The sequence below is a fragment of the Neomonachus schauinslandi genome, chromosome 4, assembly GCF_002201575.2.
Source record: "Neomonachus schauinslandi chromosome 4, ASM220157v2, whole genome shotgun sequence".
Taxonomy (NCBI): Eukaryota; Metazoa; Chordata; class Mammalia; order Carnivora; family Phocidae; genus Neomonachus; species Neomonachus schauinslandi.
The window spans coordinates 171,142,171-171,164,147 of record NC_058406.1 but is presented as its reverse complement, the minus strand read 5'-3'; the positions used below and the strand labels follow the sequence as shown (position 1 = coordinate 171,164,147).

At 43.6% G+C, this 21,977-nt stretch overlaps 1 protein-coding gene across 1 annotated transcript; it reads right to left on the bottom strand.

Moving 5' to 3' along the window:
• Positions 1-1,493: 1,493 nt before the first annotated feature.
• On the bottom strand, positions 1,494-19,526 carry NTAQ1 (N-terminal glutamine amidase 1). The gene is made up of 6 exons (XM_021688430.2): positions 19,281-19,526; positions 14,518-14,617; positions 13,322-13,372; positions 9,545-9,693; positions 8,766-8,890; positions 1,494-2,190 (listed from the first exon to the last, which is right to left on the bottom strand). Exons 1-6 carry the CDS (start codon positions 19,367-19,369, stop codon positions 2,081-2,083), a joined length of 624 nt encoding a protein of 207 aa, XP_021544105.1. The 5' UTR covers positions 19,370-19,526; the 3' UTR covers positions 1,494-2,080.
• Between the last annotated feature and the right edge of the window lie 2,451 nt (positions 19,527-21,977).

Genomic DNA, 21,977 nt, shown 5'->3' with positions numbered 1-21,977 from the left:
TTCCAAAGTTGCTGCTGGCTTGAAGCAACAAAAAGATCCAGGCACTCAGAAATGCCTTCAGGGTTTTTGCTCTGCTCTCAGCTCTGCCAGGCGGCATTCTGCAATGGGCCCTTCAGTGGCAGTCAGGATGCCCACCATGAGCCCCAAACTCCCAGGGCCCTAGTTTAGCATTCCTCATGGAGAGATTTTTTTTTTCTCCTTAAATGTCAATACAGCAAATCCAGAGGACTTTGTGACAGGTCATTCTTAGACTTGTCCAGGGGCTGGCTCCAAGCCTGGCCCAGCTTAGGCCAAATGCCTTTCCATACAGGCCACCAGGACTATACGAAATGTGCAAAGAAGAGGTTCCCAGAAGGAGCCGCAGGAGTGGGGAGTGGTAGGTAGAAAAAAACAACAAATGTCCTCTTTTGCTTCTAACTCAAGATTGTGACCACTGGACATTTTAACAGGCTTAAAACTTTAAACCTTGCTCCCTACATTGGCAAGAAGGGGTTTTCAATTTCAAGACAAGTTGGCTGCAAAGTTCAAACTTACACACACACACTGTCTGATTCCTCTGTACTAGACACAATTATGAATACCAGATTGGAAACCTGCTCATAAATTGGCAAAAAAAAGACTCTCCAGGGCGCCTGGGTGGCTCAGTCAGTTAAGCGACTGCCTTCGGCTCAGGTCATGGTCCCGGAGTCCGGGGATCGAGTCCCACATTGGGCTCCCTGCTCGGCAGGGAGTCTGCTTCTCCCTCTGACCCTCCTCCCTCTCGTGCTCTCTGTCTCTCATTCTCTCTCTAGCAAATAAATAAAATCTTAAAAAAAAAAAAAAAAAAAAGACTCTCCAAAAATGCAGTTTGTAAATCAGATTACAATCTTTTGGTCCCTCTGAAACTTTCTGCTCAAGACAAAGCATTTCCGTACTACAGCCTGCCAAAATTTATCTTCTTCATTTTAGCCGCATGCTTTTTAAATGACCATCTAAAAGTCAACAAAGATATGCAAGTATGAGTTCTATAATTAGTTCTAAATTATAAAATAACTTAAGAGGTGGTGTTTGTGTTCCTCTTACCAAAGGTTCATTCACTTTCTCCCAGAAGCCTCCTGGTCAGCTGAACCAAACGGATATATGACATTTCCCTTGATTCTTGAGTAATGACTGCAGGTGTCCCTCCATAGCACAAGGCAGAGTATCTACATTAAATGAAAGTTTCTCAATAAGCTGAAAACTCACCTAAGATCAAAAGCCTGGACAACCTTGCTTTCAGAAATTGCTGTTACAGGAGAATCATGAAGACATGCGTGAGAGTTAACGCTGTATATGCCGGTTTCGTGCCAAACATCTTTTATTTGGAATTATATGACGAAAGCCAAATTTCCAAAACATCTTCAAGAAGGAAGATCGATACATGTATTTTAAGTAATGTTCCCATCTACAAGTAAGATATTCTTGGGTATCTCAGATCATCAAGGGTGACACAAAATCTTCAAAACAAAATTACTTTTAAATCAATTTTATTTAAAAAACATATATAAATAGGCCAAATAACACTCAAGCCTGAGAGGGCTGCAATCTTTTCTTAAGAACATAATAGTCCAGAAAGACTAATACTTATTGCTGATTCAGCTCACAGTACCAGCCCTCTTCAAGCAGCAGTACAATCACCAGCACGCATTTTATGGGCAACTTTGAGGCGCATGAGGGAGTCACAGAGAAATGAGCCACAGCCTTGCCCTCAAGGAGCTTACAGTGTAGCTGGAGAAAAACAAAACATCCAGAACAGACACAAAGTCCACACATTTATCATAACAAAAGCAATTACTGGCATAAGTTATCACATGTTTTAACAAATGAGTGTTGGAATATCTTAGCAAATATACACTATATCAAGTTTCAACCTAACATATCCAAAAAAAAAAAAACCATGGTTTTTTTAATTTTTTTGTTCACTCATGTTTCAACTCAACTGAATTAAAAGAGGAAAATATAATTCCAAGCCAAATGTACCATAGTGTTTGCTGTCCCCAATGAAGGGATGAACTGTTCGTGTCCTAGAATTTCTCCATGGTTCTACATCCAGATGTCAAGTTCAGTAGTTCTGACTGCCAAACCGATGTACGAATTCAGATAGGGAGTAGACAGCTCCCCATCCTACCTCAGGATCCATACTGATAAAATCATTCAGGTTCATTTTGGAATCTAAAAAATTCATGAAAGAAATGTCCATTGAAAACACAATAAAACAACCCAGAGACCAAAAGTAGGGAAAAGTATTCAAGTGGAGAAGGGTTCAATATCACTTCTGCAGTATTCTTGTCTCAAACATGTAACTCAATCTAATCATGACAAAACATCACACAAACCCAAACTGGGGGGACACTCTACAAAATAACTGACCGGTACTCTTCAAAACTGTAAAAGTTATAAAAGGAAAGGGAAAAAAAAGAAATTGTCAGAGATTGCAGGGGGACTGAGGACACAGGACAACTAAATGTAATGTCGTGGGGTAGATTCTGGACCAGAGAAAAGAAATTAGTGGGAAGACTTGGAAAAGTTAAGTAAGGTAAGTCAACAGTACTGGATCAATATATATATATTTTTAATATTTATTTATTTATTTGACACAGACAGAGCATAAGCAGGGGGACCGGCAGGCAGAGGGAGAAGCAGACTCCCCGCCAAGCAGGGAGCCCGATGCAGGACTCGATCCCAGGACCCTGGGATCATGACCCGAGCCGAAGGCAGACGCTTAACTGATTGAGCCACCCAGGTGCCCTGGATCAATATATTTATATCAACTACAGCATTTTCTTGGTTTCAATAATTACACTATGGTTATATAAAATTCAACATTAGTGGAATCTGAGTAAAAGGTATATGGGAATGCTCAATAGTGTTTTAGCAAATTTCTCAGAAGTCTAAAATTATTTCAAAATAAAAACTTAAAAATGCATGAAGGAGGGCACTTGATGGAATGAGCACTGGGTATTATATGCAACTAATGAATCACTAAACTCTACCTCTGAACCTAATAATACATCATATGTTAATTAATTGATTCTAAATAAAATTTTTAAAAACAAAAAAAAGCATGAATAATCAAACTGCCAATTTATTGGATTCAACTGCCAATTACAGGAAATTCAGAGGCTACAAAAGAGATACAATCAGCAAAATCCAGACTGCTTCTCCCAGACCCAGTTTCTTCAACAAATACATAAGAAAAAAAGAGTTGGGCAAGGAATCTATATATTAAAAAAGACTCTTAGGAGACATAACCAAACACAATGTAGGGCTTTCATTTGGACATTGACTCAAAAAAACAAACTGTACAAAAAAAAAGATGATATGGGGGCACCTGGCTGGCTCAGTCAGTAGAGCATGTGGCTCTTGATCTCAGGATCATGAGTTCGAGCCCCATGCTGGGTGTAGAGATTACTTAAAAATAAAATCTTTAAAAAAAAAAAAGCATGATGACTTTATGACTTTTTTCTTTTTTTAAGATTTTATTTATTTATTTGACAGAGAGAGACACAGTGAAAGCAGGAACACAAGCAGGGGGAGTGGGAGAGGGAGAAGCAGGCTTCCCGCTGAGCAAGGAGCCCGATGTGGGGCTCGATCCCAGGACACTGGGATCATGACCTGAGCCGAAGGCAGACGCTTAACAACTGAGCCACCCAGGTGCCCCAACTTTATGACTTTATAACTGTGAATGTGACCACTGGCTAGAGAGCTATATGATGATTTTAAAGAATTACTGTTAACTTTTTTTAGATGTAATAATGGTACAATGGTCATATTTAAAAAAAAAAAAAGAAAGCCTTATATTTTGGAGATCCATACTGAAATATTAAGAGTTGAAATGACACAGTATCTGGGATTGGCTTCAAAATAATACAAGGGGCACCTGGGTGGCTCAGTCGTTAAGTGTCTGCCTTCGGCTCAGGTCATGATCCCAGGGTCCTGGGATCAAGCCCTGCATCGGGCTCCCTGCTCAGCTGGAAGCCTGCTTCTCCCTCTCCCACTCCCCCTGCTTGTGTTCCCTCTCTCGCTGTGTCTCTCTCTGTCAAATAAATAAACAAAATCTTTAAAAATAATAATAATAATACGAGAAGGGGGAAAGTGGATGGGATACAAATGAATTGACTGGCCATGAACTGATAACTGTTGAAAGTCTGACATACTATTTTGTCTAGTTTGGTATATGATTTAAATTCTCCACACTAAAAAAAATTTTTAAGTATGTACATATTGTTGTATCTGCCCATCAAAAAATTGTTACAAAAACTGCACTTCCACCATAAACCTATAGAAAACCGTGCAAATATATTTAGCAACTCTTTCCAGACGTTGGGACAATAAGCAGCACACACCTGGGATTCCTAAGAAAGCAGAAACAAATAAGGGAAGCCCTTGGATCCCTCCAGCTTACTGGCCTCGGGGGCTGTGTCCAGAGCCCAGCACACAGAGGGGAACACACCCAGCGTGGCAGTCTTCCTGAGGTGAGAAGACAAACATCTAAGTTCGGGAGGGCCCGGGCAGCTGGACCTAGGAGGCAGAGTACAGGAGAGGGGGGTGCAGAGCGGACCCCCCCCCCACCCTTCCCCCCCCCCCCCGACCACAACACACACCCAAGTCTTTGGCTGGGACTGACCTCCTGGGGCCAGGAAAGAAGCCCCAGAATGTAGTCGATCTAATAACTGCCAGAACTTCCACAGTCCCCCCCACCCCCCAGCCAAGGGAGAGAGAACTTGTAAGGCATGAGCATTTGGTAGAGTCCTTAGAAGGGCTGCATCAGAGCACTGCGGCTAAATTAACACTAGATGAAAGGCTGCTCTGGACCTGCACTAAAAAAGCTTAAAAACAAGCCCTGAAAGGACCCAGCTGACTCCCAGTAATTTAACTGCATGCCAACACTGTTTTTAAAAAGCACCTCAAGACCCAGCAACTGACAACATAAATTCAAAGTCCAGCCTCCAACCAAATTTTACAAATCACACAAAGAAACAGGAAAATATGACCCAAAACCAGGGGAAATTTCAATCAACAGAAATGGACTAAAATGACAGAAATAATGGAACTAGCAGACAAGGAGCAGCTATTATAAACACGCCCCATATGTTCAAAAGGGTAGAGAAAAACATGAGCATGATGAAGACAGAAAGAAATGAAAGACATTAAATCAGTCCAAAATGGAATTTCTAGACATAAAAAAATAAAATATATAAAATTTAAAAAAATGTGCTGGATGAGATTAACAACAAATTAGTGAATGCAGAAGACGAGAGCGATGAATTTACAGACAAGATAAAAGAATTATTCAGGGTGCCTGGGTGGCTCAGTCATTAAGCATCTGCCTTCGGCTCAGGTCATGATCCCAGGGTCCTGGGATCAAACCCCATATCGGGCTCCCTGCTCCGCAGGAAGCCTGCTTCTCCCTCTCCCACTCCCCTGCTTGTGTTCCCTCTCTCGCGGTCTCTCTGTCAAATAAATAAATACAATCTTAAAAAAAAAAAAAAGAATTATTCAAAATTAAGCATGTACAGAAAAAGTCTGGAAAAAAAGAAGAACATCACTGACCTACAGGAATAATATCAAGCCATCTAACACATGTGTAGCTGAAGGACAAGAATTTAAAAGAGGGTCGGTGGTCAGAAAAAAATGTGCAAGGAAATAATGGCCAAAAGTTTTCAAATTTGATGAAAACTATAAATCCACCAATCTCAGGATCTTAACAAGCCTCAAGTGGAATAAACCTAAAGGAAACTACACTACAATCCATCCTAATCAAAATGCTAAGAACTAGTGACAAAGAAAAAAACCTTTAAAAATATTGAGAGTGGAAAGCATTCAGAGAAACAAATACAAGATCAGAGCCCACCCAAGCAGAAAACGAGAGACGCCTTTAAACAACTGAAAGCAAAAGCATGTAAGCCTAGCTTACGTGACCGTGACCCCACAACTGTATCTTTCAAAAATGCAGATAAGCACAGAAAATGTAGAAAACTAGAAACAGAGTTGCTAACACCCTTCTAACAAAAAGGCTATCAGCAAACACAGAACTTTAGTTGAAGTCATCAGAGAGCTGGGAATGCTGGATTACCACGTAACCGGAAATAAAGGGAAGACAGGCACCTGTCAGGAAAGATGGGGTGGCAGTTCCTACTGACCTGGGTGGATGGATGCCAGACTCTACAGAGGGCAGTAAAAGTCTGCAAAAATTTTTAACAAACTGCTTTTAAAAGAAATCTCAGCTTTTGAAATAACAATATTTGTTTTCTAAGGCACCCCCCTTTTCTGTTTTGTTAAGACTTTTTAATGTAATTAAATAAAAACTGATTACTATCTGTAGCCATCCATTATGTAAAAAGATCAATGTATTAAACACAAAATATAAAGAAAATTTTTTTTAGAGATCAAGGTATAATAAATAAACATCTGTCTCTTCTAATCTCCCCCATGAGGCACTATAACATTTCTGTTTACCTAACACTGATCCTCCAGCTTGGCTCAAATTAGCCAGTGTTACTAGACATTAGGAAGCAAGAAGATCGGAGGTATATGCGGACAAGAGGCAGGAAAGGACTCAGAAAGAGGGGGAAATTTGGTGTGCTCTATAATTCAGCCCAAGACTTAGGAAGTGTCTTTAAAAATTGAGCCATCAGTGGCTAGTGCTGGAACTGACTCTTCAGGGCAAGGTGATACGACTATAAATTTGTTTCCTTCTCATCGGGGGAAAAAAAAAAATAGTTCCTTTCTTTAAAATACATTAAATGCTGAGCGCCTGGGTGGCTCAGTTGGTTAAGCAACTGCCTTCGGCTCAGGTCATGATCCTGGAGTCCCTGGATCGAGTCCCGCATCAGGCTCCCTGATCGGCAGGGAGTCTGCTTCTCCCTCTGACCCTCCCCCCTCTCGTGTGCTCTCTCTCTCATTCTGTCAAATAAATAAATAAAATCTTTAAAAAAATAAAAATAAAATACACTAAATGCTGAACTGAAAAGAGTGGTCTTGCAGACATATGGCCACCAAAATTATTAATCATATAATCCTAATGGTCAACATATCAAATGTACTAAATTCAAGCCCTAAGAGTCAATCCCACCACTGAATGCAGGGGATGGAGGGAAGTGCTATTAAAGTATCTGAAACAGGCATTAGGGTTCAATATTTTTCTTGAACCATTTTTTTCTTTTTTTAACCTTTTTTATTTTTTTATAAAACACTACTAATTAGCTAAAAGTAATTCTCACTTATCCTAACTTCAAATACATTCCTTACATTCCTTTGATAAACACAGCATTTGAAGTACTGAGTTTACCACATGAGAGAACATTACAATGTCGTTAAATTATGACATGGGAGACCCATATGTTCACCCCACACTTCAGAGCAGATTCCTTTTAGTTTCGATCTAAGTTCAGGAGGTCCCTGATGAACTAAACCACACACAAGGCAGAAACCACCACCACCATGCCCCCTCCTCATCCTGCCTAGCTGTGCATCTGAGGCAAAGGGCTTAATCTTCATGCACCTCACTTTACACATCTATCAAATGTGGAAAATAACGCTTGCCTGAGCTGTGGTAAAAATTCTATTAAACTACTATGTAAAGTGGCTGGCACCAAAGCCTGGCACAAAATAGCATCTACTGGGCATTAGTCATCAAAACCAAAAGGAATGACTCAAAGAGGATCCGGGCTGACAGGCTGGTGTTTACTGAGTGCTTACTATGTGCTAGGCTCTGTGCTGGGTGCTCACGTCTGAAAGAGAAATGGCGGGTGGCTGAAGGCACACTGTCCCAGGCCACACCCTATACGGCAGGTTGCCTGAGACTAAAAGGAATATCTATGACACCCCCTCCTAACCTAGGAGCTGTCCCCAATGCTAACGCTGAGGCTAGCAAGCAGGCTGGCAGACCCAAAAGCAACTCCAATATAAATGTTTAAAATCATGAGAGACAGTTTTTCAGAGAGAGCCTCAAAAATCAGTTTGAATCCTCTTTCAGTTTTCAAATACACCAAATATATTTATTTTCTTCCTTGCTCAACTCTGAATGCCACTGTCCTATTTTTCTGGTATGTTGTATAGCTTACAGAGCACTTTCACACAGAAGGTCCCATCCCCACGACGGGATGACCTCACCAAGAAATGGCAAACGTTGAGAATTACTTACAATCATCAATAACGTTTCAAGCTCGTGTGAATGCCAAACAATAGTAATAGGGTGAAGAACTCTTTATCTACTTAAATCTCAGAAATTAATTGGACTGATGCCTAAAAGCACATAAATGTGATGAGTGGTACAATAAAACCTGCTAGATCTCACTTCCTTCTAATGCAGATTTTATCACAGAGCCAGGGAAATGATATTTCACATATCGCAAGGATGCCCTAGGGACTTTCACCCTCACGTGAAACCCCACCATGGCAAGGTGCTACTTGTCCCACTGTTAAATGACCCAAGCACGCAGACCTCCTGAGGCCGTGTCCCAGCAGGAGGCACAACACCCCGGCAGTGTGCAAGGCGGCGTGCAGCTCTCGTGGTTCTGCTCCTGAACACCTCCCCTCCCTGCGAGCTCTTACGCTTTCCAGTCTTGTTCTCTGTGCCTCAATTTCTGAACCTAATAAATACGCACATCTGTGCTCCCTCTTACCTTCTTACGACTCAGGGAGTTTCATACAAAGAATAACACACACTTCTTGTCCCTGGTTAAGAGGCAATGCTGATCTGCACGGTGATCAGAAACCTCTATGAGAAGGCATCTTTGGCTCACCTCCAGTTTCAATGCAGGGATATGATGGAGGAGGTTCTCTCCAGTTCCCACTGGAATCTTTCATGTGAGATCGGTCAGAAGCAAAGTTCTTCAAATACGAATCTGCACGGATCACTCTAAATTTCCTGCAGATAAGGCAACATTCATTTACATTAGAAGGTTTCATAGTAAAATTCCCACTCAATTTTTATACAGACTCATTTTCTATGACATACACGAAAGTACCCAGGCATTTTTGTACTATTAGTAATACACAAATACCTATGCAGCTTTATCACCTGTTAAAGAAACCTTGAGAAAGGATCAGCTGAAATCCAAAACTACACAGGAACAGAAATATATCCAGGTGCCTTTATTTACTCAATTGTGTTTCAGGCGTAAAGGGCATAATATTCAGGTCCTGCCATCACAGACCCCTCAATTTTCTCATCATTAAGGTCACAACCCACACACCCACCCACCCACCCACATACACATGTATGACAGAAATCCCCAAAATGGCTTTCAGAAAACATTTGGGATCTCATCACACACATTTTTAAAAGAATGCCAACCTTTTATATGTTGGACAACTCTTAAAACTTCAAACCATTTTGAATCTTCTGTATAGCACATCATTTTTAAATATCAACTCAATGGTGATGCCAAATCAAGTGATCTTTGCAAAACAAATGCCAAAGAAATAGAAAATCACATACAGACACACTCACACAAACTCTCTGTATAACTGTCAAGGTCTAACTTCAGAAAGTAGGTAAATCCATCCTGAATCTCCTCACCTTCTAAACTGTGGATGGATGTCCTCGTCAGACTTAAAGGCATCTTCCACGTAAGTGTCAAATGGACAGGGAAATGGCAGCACAGTGTCAAGATCATAAATGAAGCTCTGTCCTCCACTTGAAACATGAAGCAGGACAACATGGTAATCCTAGAAGTAAAAGTTGCTGAGGTTAACCAAGTTACTTCATGATGGTGAATTCCAAGGTCACAGTAATAACTCATATATAATCATTAACAATGAATACAAGACTAATACAACCCTTTTTAAAATAGCAAAATAAAACAAAGCAAACACAAAACCCCCCAAAAAGACTAAATGTCCAGTGACAGGGAACACTTAAATAAGTAGTGGAAATGTTCATATACATTAAATGTATACCCTTTGACCTAGCAATCTTACCTCTAGGAACCCATCCTACAGAAAAAAAATGGCCATATGCATGTAAAGGTATATATATATACAAAGAAAATCTCTGCAGCACTGGTTACAATAGTGAAAATTCAGAAACAACCAAAAGCCCACCATGAGAGAAATAAACCACAATGCAGCCACCAAAAAAAAAAAAAAAAACTTAGGTAAATTTATGCAGAAAATGGGAAAACGGATATGTTACATAGTCGGATGGGAAAAGTAAATTGCAAAATATGTACATTATTTTTTTAAAAGCTATGTGTATACAAAGACACACATGTGCATTCTAAAGTACACATGCATGCATATGAATACAGAGCAAAAGGTGCAAGGATACCCTCCAAGTATTAACAAAGGGGATTGCTTGGGCGAGCCTGCAATGTGAAAGAAGAACTTTAAAGCGTTGTTGCTGTTAAACAGGCCAACCCCAGTCTGTAGCCATTAAGGAGGAAAGATGAAGACAGTGTCCCCTGTGCGGCTCGGCTGGGACGCACCACTCAGTCCCCGACGCTGGGCACTGCCCAACACCAGCTAATGGCTAGAAGGGACGGGAGGGAAGTTATGAAGGGGCATGAGGGCAGTCAGATGCTCTGAGTCCCTCGGAAGAAAGGCGCTCTTACAGAGCACAGGACTGGGAGATAAAAGGCTCATAGTACCGCATTAGTCCCACCACCCTATAGTTCTAGTACTTCAGGGCTTAGAGAGCACTTTCTCAAACGTTGTTTCATCGACCCTACGATGGGAGGAAGGTGATTAATTAAGACTGGAGATGCTCTGCCATCAAAGCCTAAAGAGCTTCTTTTGGCTCCAGTGCTATCTTCGTAAGGCAAAAATAGCATCAGAAATGGATGGTTATGCCCTGCACTCCCCTTAATGCATGCTACCCTCCACATAAATAAAGTGAGAGCGGCCCCCCTTCCACTGGGTGCGTCCGTGTTATTCCCGTCCTTCCGCAGCAAGCTTTCCACCTCTCCCCCGCCGCAACCATCGCTTGCGTGCTGGCTCTCTCCAGGAGTCTCCAGCCTCTGCCTCATCCAAAACCTGTTTCTCTCTTGACATCATCTCCCTCCTATTCCAGCGGCTTTGAAGTGCATATTCTCTATTGTCTGTGAGAAACTGTGTAACTGAAGTAAAGATGCAAAGATGAGAAAGGAAAGTCCTGACCCTCGAGGAGCTCGCGGAGCAGAGAGTGGGGACCAGTCAAGTGCTGCGGACAGCGTGAGGGTGGCAAAGAGCAGGAGGCTACAGGTGAGGGCCTTCAGGTCAAACCTTGGCCCCTCCCCTTCCCGCAGACTGCTGCTGGGACAATTAAGGAGATTACCTACGTAAACACTTTTTAAAAGCCAACCCAGAAAGGGAGGGGAATGGGGCCCAAAAGCCAAGGAACAGGTCACTGAGGAAAGGCTGCCCCGGCTGAGTCCTGCCTGAGGGGAGTGTGTTCCGGGAAGAAAGCACAACTTGTGCAAAACGCGTAAGTAATGAATATCCACAACCTCCCAGTTAGTTTGGGTCCATACCCCCACATCCCAGATGGCTGGTGAACTGGAGAGGGAAAGCAAGCCTCAACTCCAAGTTGCCTTTATAGCACAGATGTGGAGTCAGGGAATACAGATCAAGCGGCAGCCTCACTCTCTGAGTTGGGTTCAGCACCTGCCCAGATGCCTGGACGAGACCAAGCTGGGCTAGGGGGAGGGAAACCCACCTAGAAGGCGATCAGCTTCTTGGGACTGGGTGTCTCTACCCACTCGGGGTACTGATTTCCTACAGCAGGACAGCAGTGAGGCAAAGATACATTTGCCGGAAGGTGTGAGGGGACTTCTTGTAACAGAAATCTCATTCTGGGGTGCCATGAGATGCTATATAAGGGGGACATGACCACAGGTCCTTTCCCTGCAAGTTTCTCTAAAACGAGAAGACAGACCATGCCTCAAAGTCAGCTGAGTGGTTCAGCAACAGGGATGACTTCTAGGGCACGTGGACAGTCTGCAACAAGGGTTACGTAGCTATTGTTGCTAACAAGAAAAGCTTGTGCACCAGTACCAGACACTGTACCAGGTACCAGAATAATGCCTCCCACGCATTATGTCACTTAAGACTCGCAACTGGCCAGAGGAGGACAGTGAAGATAAGAAGATAAATAACACGTCCAGTTCATAAAGCCACCAATGGGGGGACTGGGACTTAACTCCAAAACTGGGTTTGGGCTTTAATATTAGCACCGCAATCACCTGCTGGTAAAGGAGGCAAGAATGTGAGCTCTGTGAGGCCAGGGATTTTAGTCTATTTAAATATAGGTTAAATAAATGGATGAAACCAATTCACATGATACCTTATTTTAAACAAGTATCAGAAATAGATGCTGGTTACATTATCAGGAATGGAGTTTTTCTTTTACTTTATCTTTGTGTTATTAGCATAAACAATTCTTCAGGGGGACAGGTTAAGGCGACACTTAGATGTGTACTAGAAAGGACCGCAGGCTGAGACCCAGTCCTGCCACTGATCAGCTAGATAACTTCGAGCTTCTCACTCTTCTTTGGGGCTTGTTTCTTCACCTGAAAAATGGAAGGGCTGCAGTAGATCCAGGTTTTTCAAATGCTAGTCATGGTCACTCACAAGTGTGCTAAGAACACTAACTCCTGAACCTTCTCTAAATCAACTAAATCAGAAACCTATACTTTTAAAATGATATCCAGATAATTCTAATTGCAGCTGGACTAGATATTGCTGAAGTTCCTTCCAGTGTTAAATGGATAACAGCCTAGGAGATCACAAATATATCTGCCACATCAGCTATTTAAAATCTTTCCTATATGGGGCACCTGGCTGGATCAGTCGGTAGAGCATGTAAAGCTTGATTCTGGGGTCATGAGTTCAAACCCCACACTGGGCGTAGACCTCACTAAAAAAAATAATAATTAAAAAAATAAAGGGGCACCTGGGTGGCTCAGTCGTTAGGCGTCTGCCTTCGGCTCAGGTCATGATCCCAGAGTCCTGGGATCGAGCCCCACATCGGGCTCCTTGCTCAGCGGGAAGCCTGCTTCTCCCTCTCCCACTCCCCCTGCTTGTGTTCCCTCTCTCGCTGTCTCTCTCTCTCTGTCAAAAAATAAAAAAAAAATTAAAAAAAAAATCTAAAAAAATAAATAAATAAATAAAATCTTTCCTGTAATAATAAAATTAAATGAAAACGTGTCTGTAAGTACTACCCTAGACAAAATAACATCTATTCCCAAGAGGTCAATTATCAATAATTATCATAGCCTTTCTCTACTGCTCTAACCACTTCTGCTTTAACAAAACATAGAGACTACTCAGGAATTACAAGTACTAATGCACCAGAAGCTCTCTGAATTTACCATCTTACCCAGATCACAGGTCCATCTCCAGGTCTTGCCTGTTGTTTCCAGATAGGTATCTACAAAATATAATCAATTTCATAAGGCACAACTTCAGTTATACCACTACTACATTCTTTAAAGCAATACAAAAATATAAAATATTTCTAAGCAACCAACAATCAGGTGAATGAAGAAGAAATCTAAATCCTTCCAAGTGTTCTTAACAATGAAAATGCAAAAATTATCTGATGTTCTTTGGAGAGTAGACCGAGAGCTCAACAGGGAATCAGAAGGCCTGGAAGGTTCAAGTCTTGCTTTCCTACATTATTTGTGGGACCTCTCTGAGCCTCTATTTCTTCATCTATAAAATGGAGATAGTTGTCTGAAGCCTGCCTACTTTACCGTGTTTCCATTAGCATCAAATGAAATGATGCTTAAAAAAGTGCTTCCCAGGGTGCCAGGCTAGCTCATTTGGTAGCATGTGTGACTCTTGACCTTGGGGTTGTGAGTCCAAGCCCCACACTGGATGTAGGGATTACTTAAAAATATAAATCTTTAAATATTTTTTTAAAGTGCTTTACAAAATATTAAGGGCTTACTTTTTTTTAAAGGCTTGCTTTTTTAATACTTCATGTAAATTTACCATAATTTTATTTAAACTCCAGAGACAAAAACATCTTTACTTCAAACCTGAGAGTATGTGGCTCTAGCCTAAGCAATTTAAAAAGCTCTAACTTAATACCTAAAGAGAGGGGACTTAATCTGTGTATACCGTCATCTGTTTCTTTTTTTTTTTTTTTTTTTAAAGATTTTATTTATTTATTTGACATAGAGAGACACAGCGAGAGAGGAAAGGCAAGCAGGGGGAGTGGGAGAGGGAGAGGCAGGCTTCCCGTGGAGCAGGGAGCCCGATGAGGGACTCAATCCCAGGACCCTGGGATCATGACCTGAGCCGAAGGCAGACGCTTAACGACTGAGCCACCCAGGCGCTCCCCGTCATCTATTTCTTGACCTACAAATAAGGGACTAAACTTTTCTAACTCAACTGTGCCCTGAAAGGAAAAAAAAAAAAAAACAACAACAACTCATTCAAAAATAAACTTTAAAATGTTGCTGTATTTTATAAAGCACATTTTGGGACAGTGCTGACCCCATACTATATTTAGTTCCTATTGTCACCATAAGTCTCTTGTTCTCTTTCTGCAATCACTCACCAACTTACCATCTTCCTCTCATTAGATATGAAGACAGCATAACACTCTTCTAAAGGATACTGGTCATGGTTTTTGATGTATTCACAGAGCTTCCAAATATTTTCTTCACTGAAATAAAGTAATAGTTTAATCAGCACAATTAAGCAATAGTGCTCTGTGTCTTTCAAATTTGAACAGAAGACTGATGAAGACATAAAAAAGTTGGAAGAGATTTTAAACACCACCTCATCGAATAACTGACTGATGTTTGACCCTCTTCTAAAACATCCCCAACAAGGTGTGACCCAATTTATACTGTGTGCCGACCTCTCTCCAAACAGAATGCTCGCTACCTGCCCCAGTAGTGCTTGCACATGAAGGCATTTTATAACTGATAAGATGCTACATCAATACTCCCTAAGTTTTGGATCCAGGGACTTGAGATACAGCTGGAATTCCAACTCAGCCACTTATGAGGTAAGAAGCTTTGAACATCCTGACCTGAGTATCTGCTTTTCTCATGCGTAAAATGGGGATAATCATAGACTTGACAAATCAATGGGGATAATCAATGCGTAAAATGGGGATAATCAAATACTTGACAAATCTTAGTTAATATTGGTTCACTGCTCCCCTTAGGAATGGGGCAGGATGAGTGTGTTGGGGAGGAGGGCTTCTGGCTGGAAAGGACCGGGGAGCAGTTACATGATATGCCGAGGAATTCTTTTGGAGGGAGACTCTAAGTAGGATTCCCTGCATCCCTCTGGTACAAAAGAGGTTCTGACTTTTAGGAAGTCCTTTCTCATACTGAACTGAAATCCATCTTCCTATACTTCTACCCCAGATGAATCTCCTTTTCTCTATGACACGCCTTTAGATATTTAAAGCAGTAGTCAGAATCACCTAAGTAAAGCAATGCCCAGTGCATCAAACCAAGCCACACTGGTAGCCACAGGCACAGTCCCACACAGGCAAAATCAATCATTGCTGGCAGTATTCATAGCTCAGCCTCTGGATTCTTATCTTTTTCTAAAGAGCCACACCTCACCTTTGTTCAAAATGAGCTGCATCAACACTCTGCTCATACTCGTGACTCAATCTGTCAAAGCCTAATTTCCAAACATGGAACCTGGATGTTCTAAGACCAAGTTTTCAGAAGACATTTTTCTGTCCAGCCTGTAGACATTCTGGAGTTGATCGAAGACATCGTCAAGAGCTTATGATGTAAAAGCACTATGCTAAGTGCTTGGAGGATGTAATGATAAATTAGAGTTCACAGACAGTGAGAGGAGACATACAGATCCATAAATAAGCAAGCATCAGAGAAGGCCATAAAAGATGCATAGAAGAGAGAGTCATTAATTTTGAGGGACACAGGAGGATGGAGGAGGTATTGGTCAGTGGCTTCTCATTGTTTGTTCCCCTCCTCCAGTCCCAAGGATGAGCACAGAGTTAACACGAAGAGTTTGAGAATCCGAGCGTACCACAAATACTGTTGGCAAGCTGAGTACATATGTGGATGGACAAACTTTGTCTATTATTTTTCAAGTATGTGTGAATGTTACAAAGAGAAAAAAAAACTTAAACATAGGCGTCACTGAATCTGTAGTCCTTTTTTATCAATTTTTTACAAGTACAATTAATATCATATAGGAGGATCTCAAGAAACATTTGATGTTTAAAAAAGGGGGGCCTTGGGGCACCTGGGTGACTCAGTCAGTTAAGCATCCAAATCTTGATCTCGGGCGCCTGGGTGGCTCAGTTGGTTAGGCGACTGCCTTCAGCTCAGGTCATGATCCTGGAGTCCCTGGATCGAGTCCCGCATCGGGCTCCCTGCTCGGCAGGGAGCCTGCTTCTGCCTCTGACCCTCCCCCCTCTCATGTGCTCTCTCTCTCTCATTCTCTCTGTCTCAAATAAATAAATAAAATCTTTAAAAAAAAAAAAATCTTGATCTCAGCTCAGGTCTTGATCTCAGGATCGTGAGTTCAAGCCCTGTGTTGGGCTCCACGCTGGGCATGGAGCCTACTTAAAAGGGGGGGTGGGGGCGCTTATACTTGGAAATGCTGGGAGTTACTGTTGGGATAGGAAGACCCTCAGCTTTGGTGTGAGTCCTAGCACCTCTTTAAAAAAGAGGGGGATTGTAATAATAATGTTCCAACCTACTGGTTGATTATTTTGTAGCAGAAAGACTAACAAAGCAGCATTAAGGTCAAGATTCTGCAAGGGTTACTGGTGATGGGCTGAGGTCAGAGAAGCATGCAGAAGGGAAGGATCCCTGACACACAGCAGGTGCTCAACTGTTCAAAGAATACAAACAATTACAACTGAATTAGACATGCTCTGCAAACCACCTAGTGCCACACAAATACCGGTTACCACTATTATCTTTCAGCTAGATCTGAACAGATTAATAACATCCGACTAAAGAAGCAGAAAAGAGGCATTTATTTCAAGTTATAAGAACCTGCAGGAGCAAGCGTAGTAAGGTGCACGTACCTGATAGATTAAGACAGGGCAGAACACTGGTTCCCAACTAGAGGCGATTTTGCCCCCCAGGGAACATTTGGCACTATCTGGTGACGTTTTTGGTTGTCACAAATTGGGTGAGGATGCTACAGGCATCTAGTGAGTAGAGGCAAGGGATGCTGCTACACGCCCTACAATACACAGGACAGCCTCCCACAACATTAGCATGCTCAAAATGTCAATAAAGCCATGGCTGGAGAAGCCCTGGGTTAGAACAGAAGGCAGGTTCAGAATGAGATTAGAGAAACACATGGTGACCAGATCTGAAAGGACCTGCTATGCTCAGGAGACAGACTTCACTGTCTGTGACTGTATTCCTGAAAATGTGATAAATGGACGAGCCTAAGACTCCTCCACTGCACTGTTCACACATCCAGACTCTCTGTGGAGTGGGACCCTAAGATCTGCATGCTTTACAAGCTCCCGGGTGATTCTAGGGCTCATTTGAATTTAGAACGGCTTTCAGCAGTGTGAAGCCAGCTAAGGTTCAGGACCTGAGGGGATAGGAGAGATCTGGGCAGAGGCCTGTAAGGAAGGACTGGAACAGGCCACTGACAGCCAAGGAGGGCCTGGCCCATGGCTGAAGGAACTTAAAGGAGACCATCTATTGAAGAGATGTCTATTCCCTACCATGCTTCCACCAGATGACTCCACTCTAGCTGTCCCAGCTACCTTGTTCCTAGAATACTCCTGCACACTTCCTTCTCAGAGCCTTTGCACCACTGCTCCCCTGCCTAGAATGATCTTCCTCCAATATCCACAAGGCTCCCACCCTTTTTTATTCAGATCTCTGTTCAAATACCACTTTATCAACAATGCCTTCCTTAAATATCCATCATGAAAAAATGAGTCACCATCCCTTACCTTGCTTTATTTTCTCATAACACTTAACACCAAACATGGTTTACTTGGTTTTGCCTGTTTTCCCTGAACCAAAACATATGAACCACGAGATCTTATAGGGAATTTGTCTACCCTGTGTTGTATCCCAAAGTGCCTACAATTTGCACCACACAGTCCAAGTGCCTCATAAACATTTATCGAATGAATAAATAAAACAATGAATGGACATTAGGGACAAGAACTAAGGGGATTTACTTGAGAGGTAAGACAGAAATAAAGTGCAGTCGTTAAGAATCATGGACTCCTATACTACAGAAGTTCCAATTTCAGCACCACCTCTTGCTAGATGTGTGATCTTAAACGCAGCCTCTCTGTGGCTCCCCCTTTGCACTAATAAAATGAGGTAAATGATAGAACCTATCTCCGAGCCATGGATGGAAACACTCGGCACTTGCCCTGACAGGCAGTCGGAGCTGAACAAATGTTAAATTCTTGGTGACACTGGTTTGATGACCAGCTAAAGGAGGAAGTTTTAGATGGGCCTGAGGTTTCTTTTGCAACTGGAGGTTGGGGAAGAAGTCATTACTCGGGTGTGGGAGTGAAAAAGACCAAGGTTCCAGGAGGGGTGATTTGGCCACACAGGTGGCCTGGGACAGGGGTATAGTGTGTAGACTTCAGAGCCAAACTCTCTACAGGTAAATCCCCATTTCTTCATTCACAAGATATGTGGCCTTAAGGCAAATTAGTTGCACCCCTCTGTGCCTCAGTGTTCTCATCTTTAAAAATGGGGATAACAAAAACACCTACCTCCTAGGGTAATTGTGGGGCTCAAATGAATTCGTTTACACAAGCGAATCAAAACAATATTTGGCATACAGCAAGTGCTATGTAAATGTAATGGGCATGATAATGACAACATGGTGGTTCATGATGGTTTCTGGTACAAGAAGGCCTGAAATGGATTCCTGGTCGCTATTAGCTGATGACCTTGGGAAAGTTATTTGCAAAATCTCCGTTCCTCCATTCTCTTTCAAAATTAAAATGAGTGTGAAACCACAAAGGCTTCAGCAGAGTAATTTGCAAAGGTTCTCCGCGCTCCACCCTCCGCCTCCAACGCCCCTTCCTGGCCCCCAAGCACTGAGATCTGCTGAGAAATGTCCAAGCGAAAAGCGCCGGGCATTAGTAATGCACCACCGACCCTACCATTCCTGGGAATTCCGCCCCTCCCCCCCTCTCCAAATGCCTACGCTCCACTCAAGAGACGAGGGCTGCCATTCCCGCTCCCTCATCCCACAAGCGGGAAAACCCGCCAGTGGAGGCCCAGAGCGCCCCCAGGGAGGGGCTGAGACGAGGCGGGGCCCGGCTGCGACGCCGAGACCCAGGGAGCCAGGGAGATGCCGGGGGCTGCACCCGCGCCCCTCACCAGTAGCAGCTGTTGTAGACACAGGCGTCCCGCGGGGGGCTGGCCGGCTGGTAGCGGGCGGCTGCAGCGGCGGGGGCATCCCCCTCCATGGCGGGCTGGCTTGGGCCAGGGCACGGGCCTGAGGCGAAGCGACTGCACCAGTCCCGCGGGCAGGCTTCGGGGGAGGAGCCGGCGCTCGGCGGGCCGCGAGGGTCCTCGGGGCGGAGCCCGAGCAGCTGGTGCAGCTCCCGGGTGCTGGAGCCAGAGATCGGGTAGGCGGAGTCTGGGCGGAGCGAACAACGCAGGTTCCGGGCGCGCGGAGCCCAGGAGGGCGGTGCAAGTTCCTGCTGGATGGAGCCCGGGCTGCGCCGCTTTTGCAGATTCCGGTGGGCGGAGCCCGGGCGGGAAGCGCCGTGCAGGTTCCGGAGCCAGGGCGAAGTGGGCGGATGGTGTGGGGGGGAGGAGCGGTGAGCGTCGTGGGCTTCCAGCGGGCGGAGCCTTGGACGAGGGGGATTGCGTAATTCCGGGTAGACGCGACCCAGGCAGGTGGGTGGAGCCATGGCGGGGCGGTGTTGGTGGAGCTCGAGTCCGCTAGGGCGGGGCCGGGCATGCTCTGGGCGGCGGTAAGAGCGAGGATGGGGTTAGGGTGGGGAGGACAGAGGTCACCCGCAGGTGGCTTAAAGGAGTCCCGGGAGGGCGTGGAATTGGTAAACCGCCCGACCCTGAACGGCGCTTCGGGAGTCTCCCGGAGGCGTCTGAGACCCTCTTCAAAGCCAGGGCTGGGGTTGCTGGCTGTGGAGGAACCAGACGGGACGCGGAAGACTCGACTTGTGCAAGTGAAATGAGAGAATCTTGTATGTGAAAAAAGAAGCTTTAGCAGTTTTATCCTAGAGGCCCCTAGAACCCAGGGCAAGGGGGGAGTTAATTCCAAATACGTCCGCATCGGACGGTTTTATAGAGGGATAGCAACCCCAAATCTCACCATGTTGTAACATGTCTTTAACAGAATTGTGTGTGTTGACTCAGAAAGATACAGTGATTCCTTGATAGAGTAAGTTTTTTTTTTTTAAGATTTTATTTATTTATTTATAAGAGACAGAGAGGTAGAGGGAGAAGCAGGCTCCCCGCTGAGCAGGGAGCCCGATGCAGGACTGGATCCCAGGACCCTGGGATCATGACCTGAGCCGAAGGCAGATGCTTAACGACTGAGCCACCCAGGCGCCCTTGATAGAGTAAGTTTTAAAAAAGTTTAAAAAGAGTCCCCATGGCATCCGTTTTGTGTTAATCATATATTTGCCAGCAGTCTGGAAGGAACCAAATTATTAAAACTGTTTATCTCTGATGAATGAATGGTATGAAGGACTTTCACTTTATACTTATTAGCCTTCTGAATTGTCTTATATTTGTAATGAACATATATAACTGATCGGGGTACTTCCCATTATAAAAACTGAAATTCTTAGTTGGTTTATAGGCCATCTGCAGTCAGGAGTTCGAAAGCCTCTATGTAAATCCTAAAGACTTCAAACATAAGTCCTTGTGTCAGTTATCAATGTATTGCCTCTCGGCTCTGACACACACTTCAATATAGGCTCTATGATAAATAACAGAATTCCTTTAAGCATTTCTCCTTCAAAGTGGGCACCAAGTTAAGCCTTCCCAGTAAAGTGTGCTGGAAGAAAAAGCTTCCTGCAGTTTCTGGGGTGGTACAAGAGTTGGGAGTCTGGTCCTGAGAACATCCAGTGGGGTCTGCTCCAGCCACAGGCTCAAACCCAATTCCTCTGTGACCTTACAGCTTTTGTTTGGCAATAACCTTCCTGCAGCCCTCTTAACCCAGAAACCAGAGTCTTGTGAGGCCAGCAGGGCAGCCACCTGCCCATACTTCTTTGGCAAGCCCTTCAATGGCAGGCAGTTACCTGTGGCCAGCAGGGTCACGCACACTGAGCAGTCATTCCCTCACCAAGCCTTCCCCTCCTCCCCCAACCCCACCATTCTCCCCTTGGCATTCTGAGAGCCTTCTACTCCAGCTGGCTCCTAGACTACTAAGGCATCCCCATGCCACTGGTTGGTGATTGCTCCCCTCTGCCCCCTTCTCTACCTTGCTTAAGGGAAGTTGAATGTCAAGAATTAGCTCTGATAAAAGTGTAACCAAAAGATACATCTAGGGCTGAGGACAAGTACTCAAGGATAAATTTGAAAGGAGTTTGCTCCTGGTTGGAGAAGGCATGAGTTGCCTACCCGACCCCAGAGAAGTTCACTGGTTTACCCAGTCTAGAGGTGGTCTGAAGTTGCTGGGCAAACAACAGAGACGGGGGTAGAGGAGAGCCAGCAGTCTCTGCCATTATGTACTTTCTTTATGCTTCTTTATGCTTCAGACTTTCTCATAAGTAGGAATTTTTTTAACAAACAAAAATAGATTGTATTTTTTACATTCATGTGATTTCATAGTAGAGACTATAAAAAGGGATATGGTTTCAGAGGAATAAGGTTCTAATGCTTAGAAACAGATTCTGACCTATAAACTCCAAAGATCTGGTTGAGGAAGAAATAAGAGTGCACTCAAAGAACCCCAAACCCAATGAAATCAGGATGTTAAAGGGCACAGAACAAAGAAAGTATAAAAGAGGACCACAGATGTGAAAGGGGAGATCAAGAAGTAGGCAGCACATAATACACTGAGGTTTAACCACAAAAGGGTTTTTTTTTTAATTGGGGGAG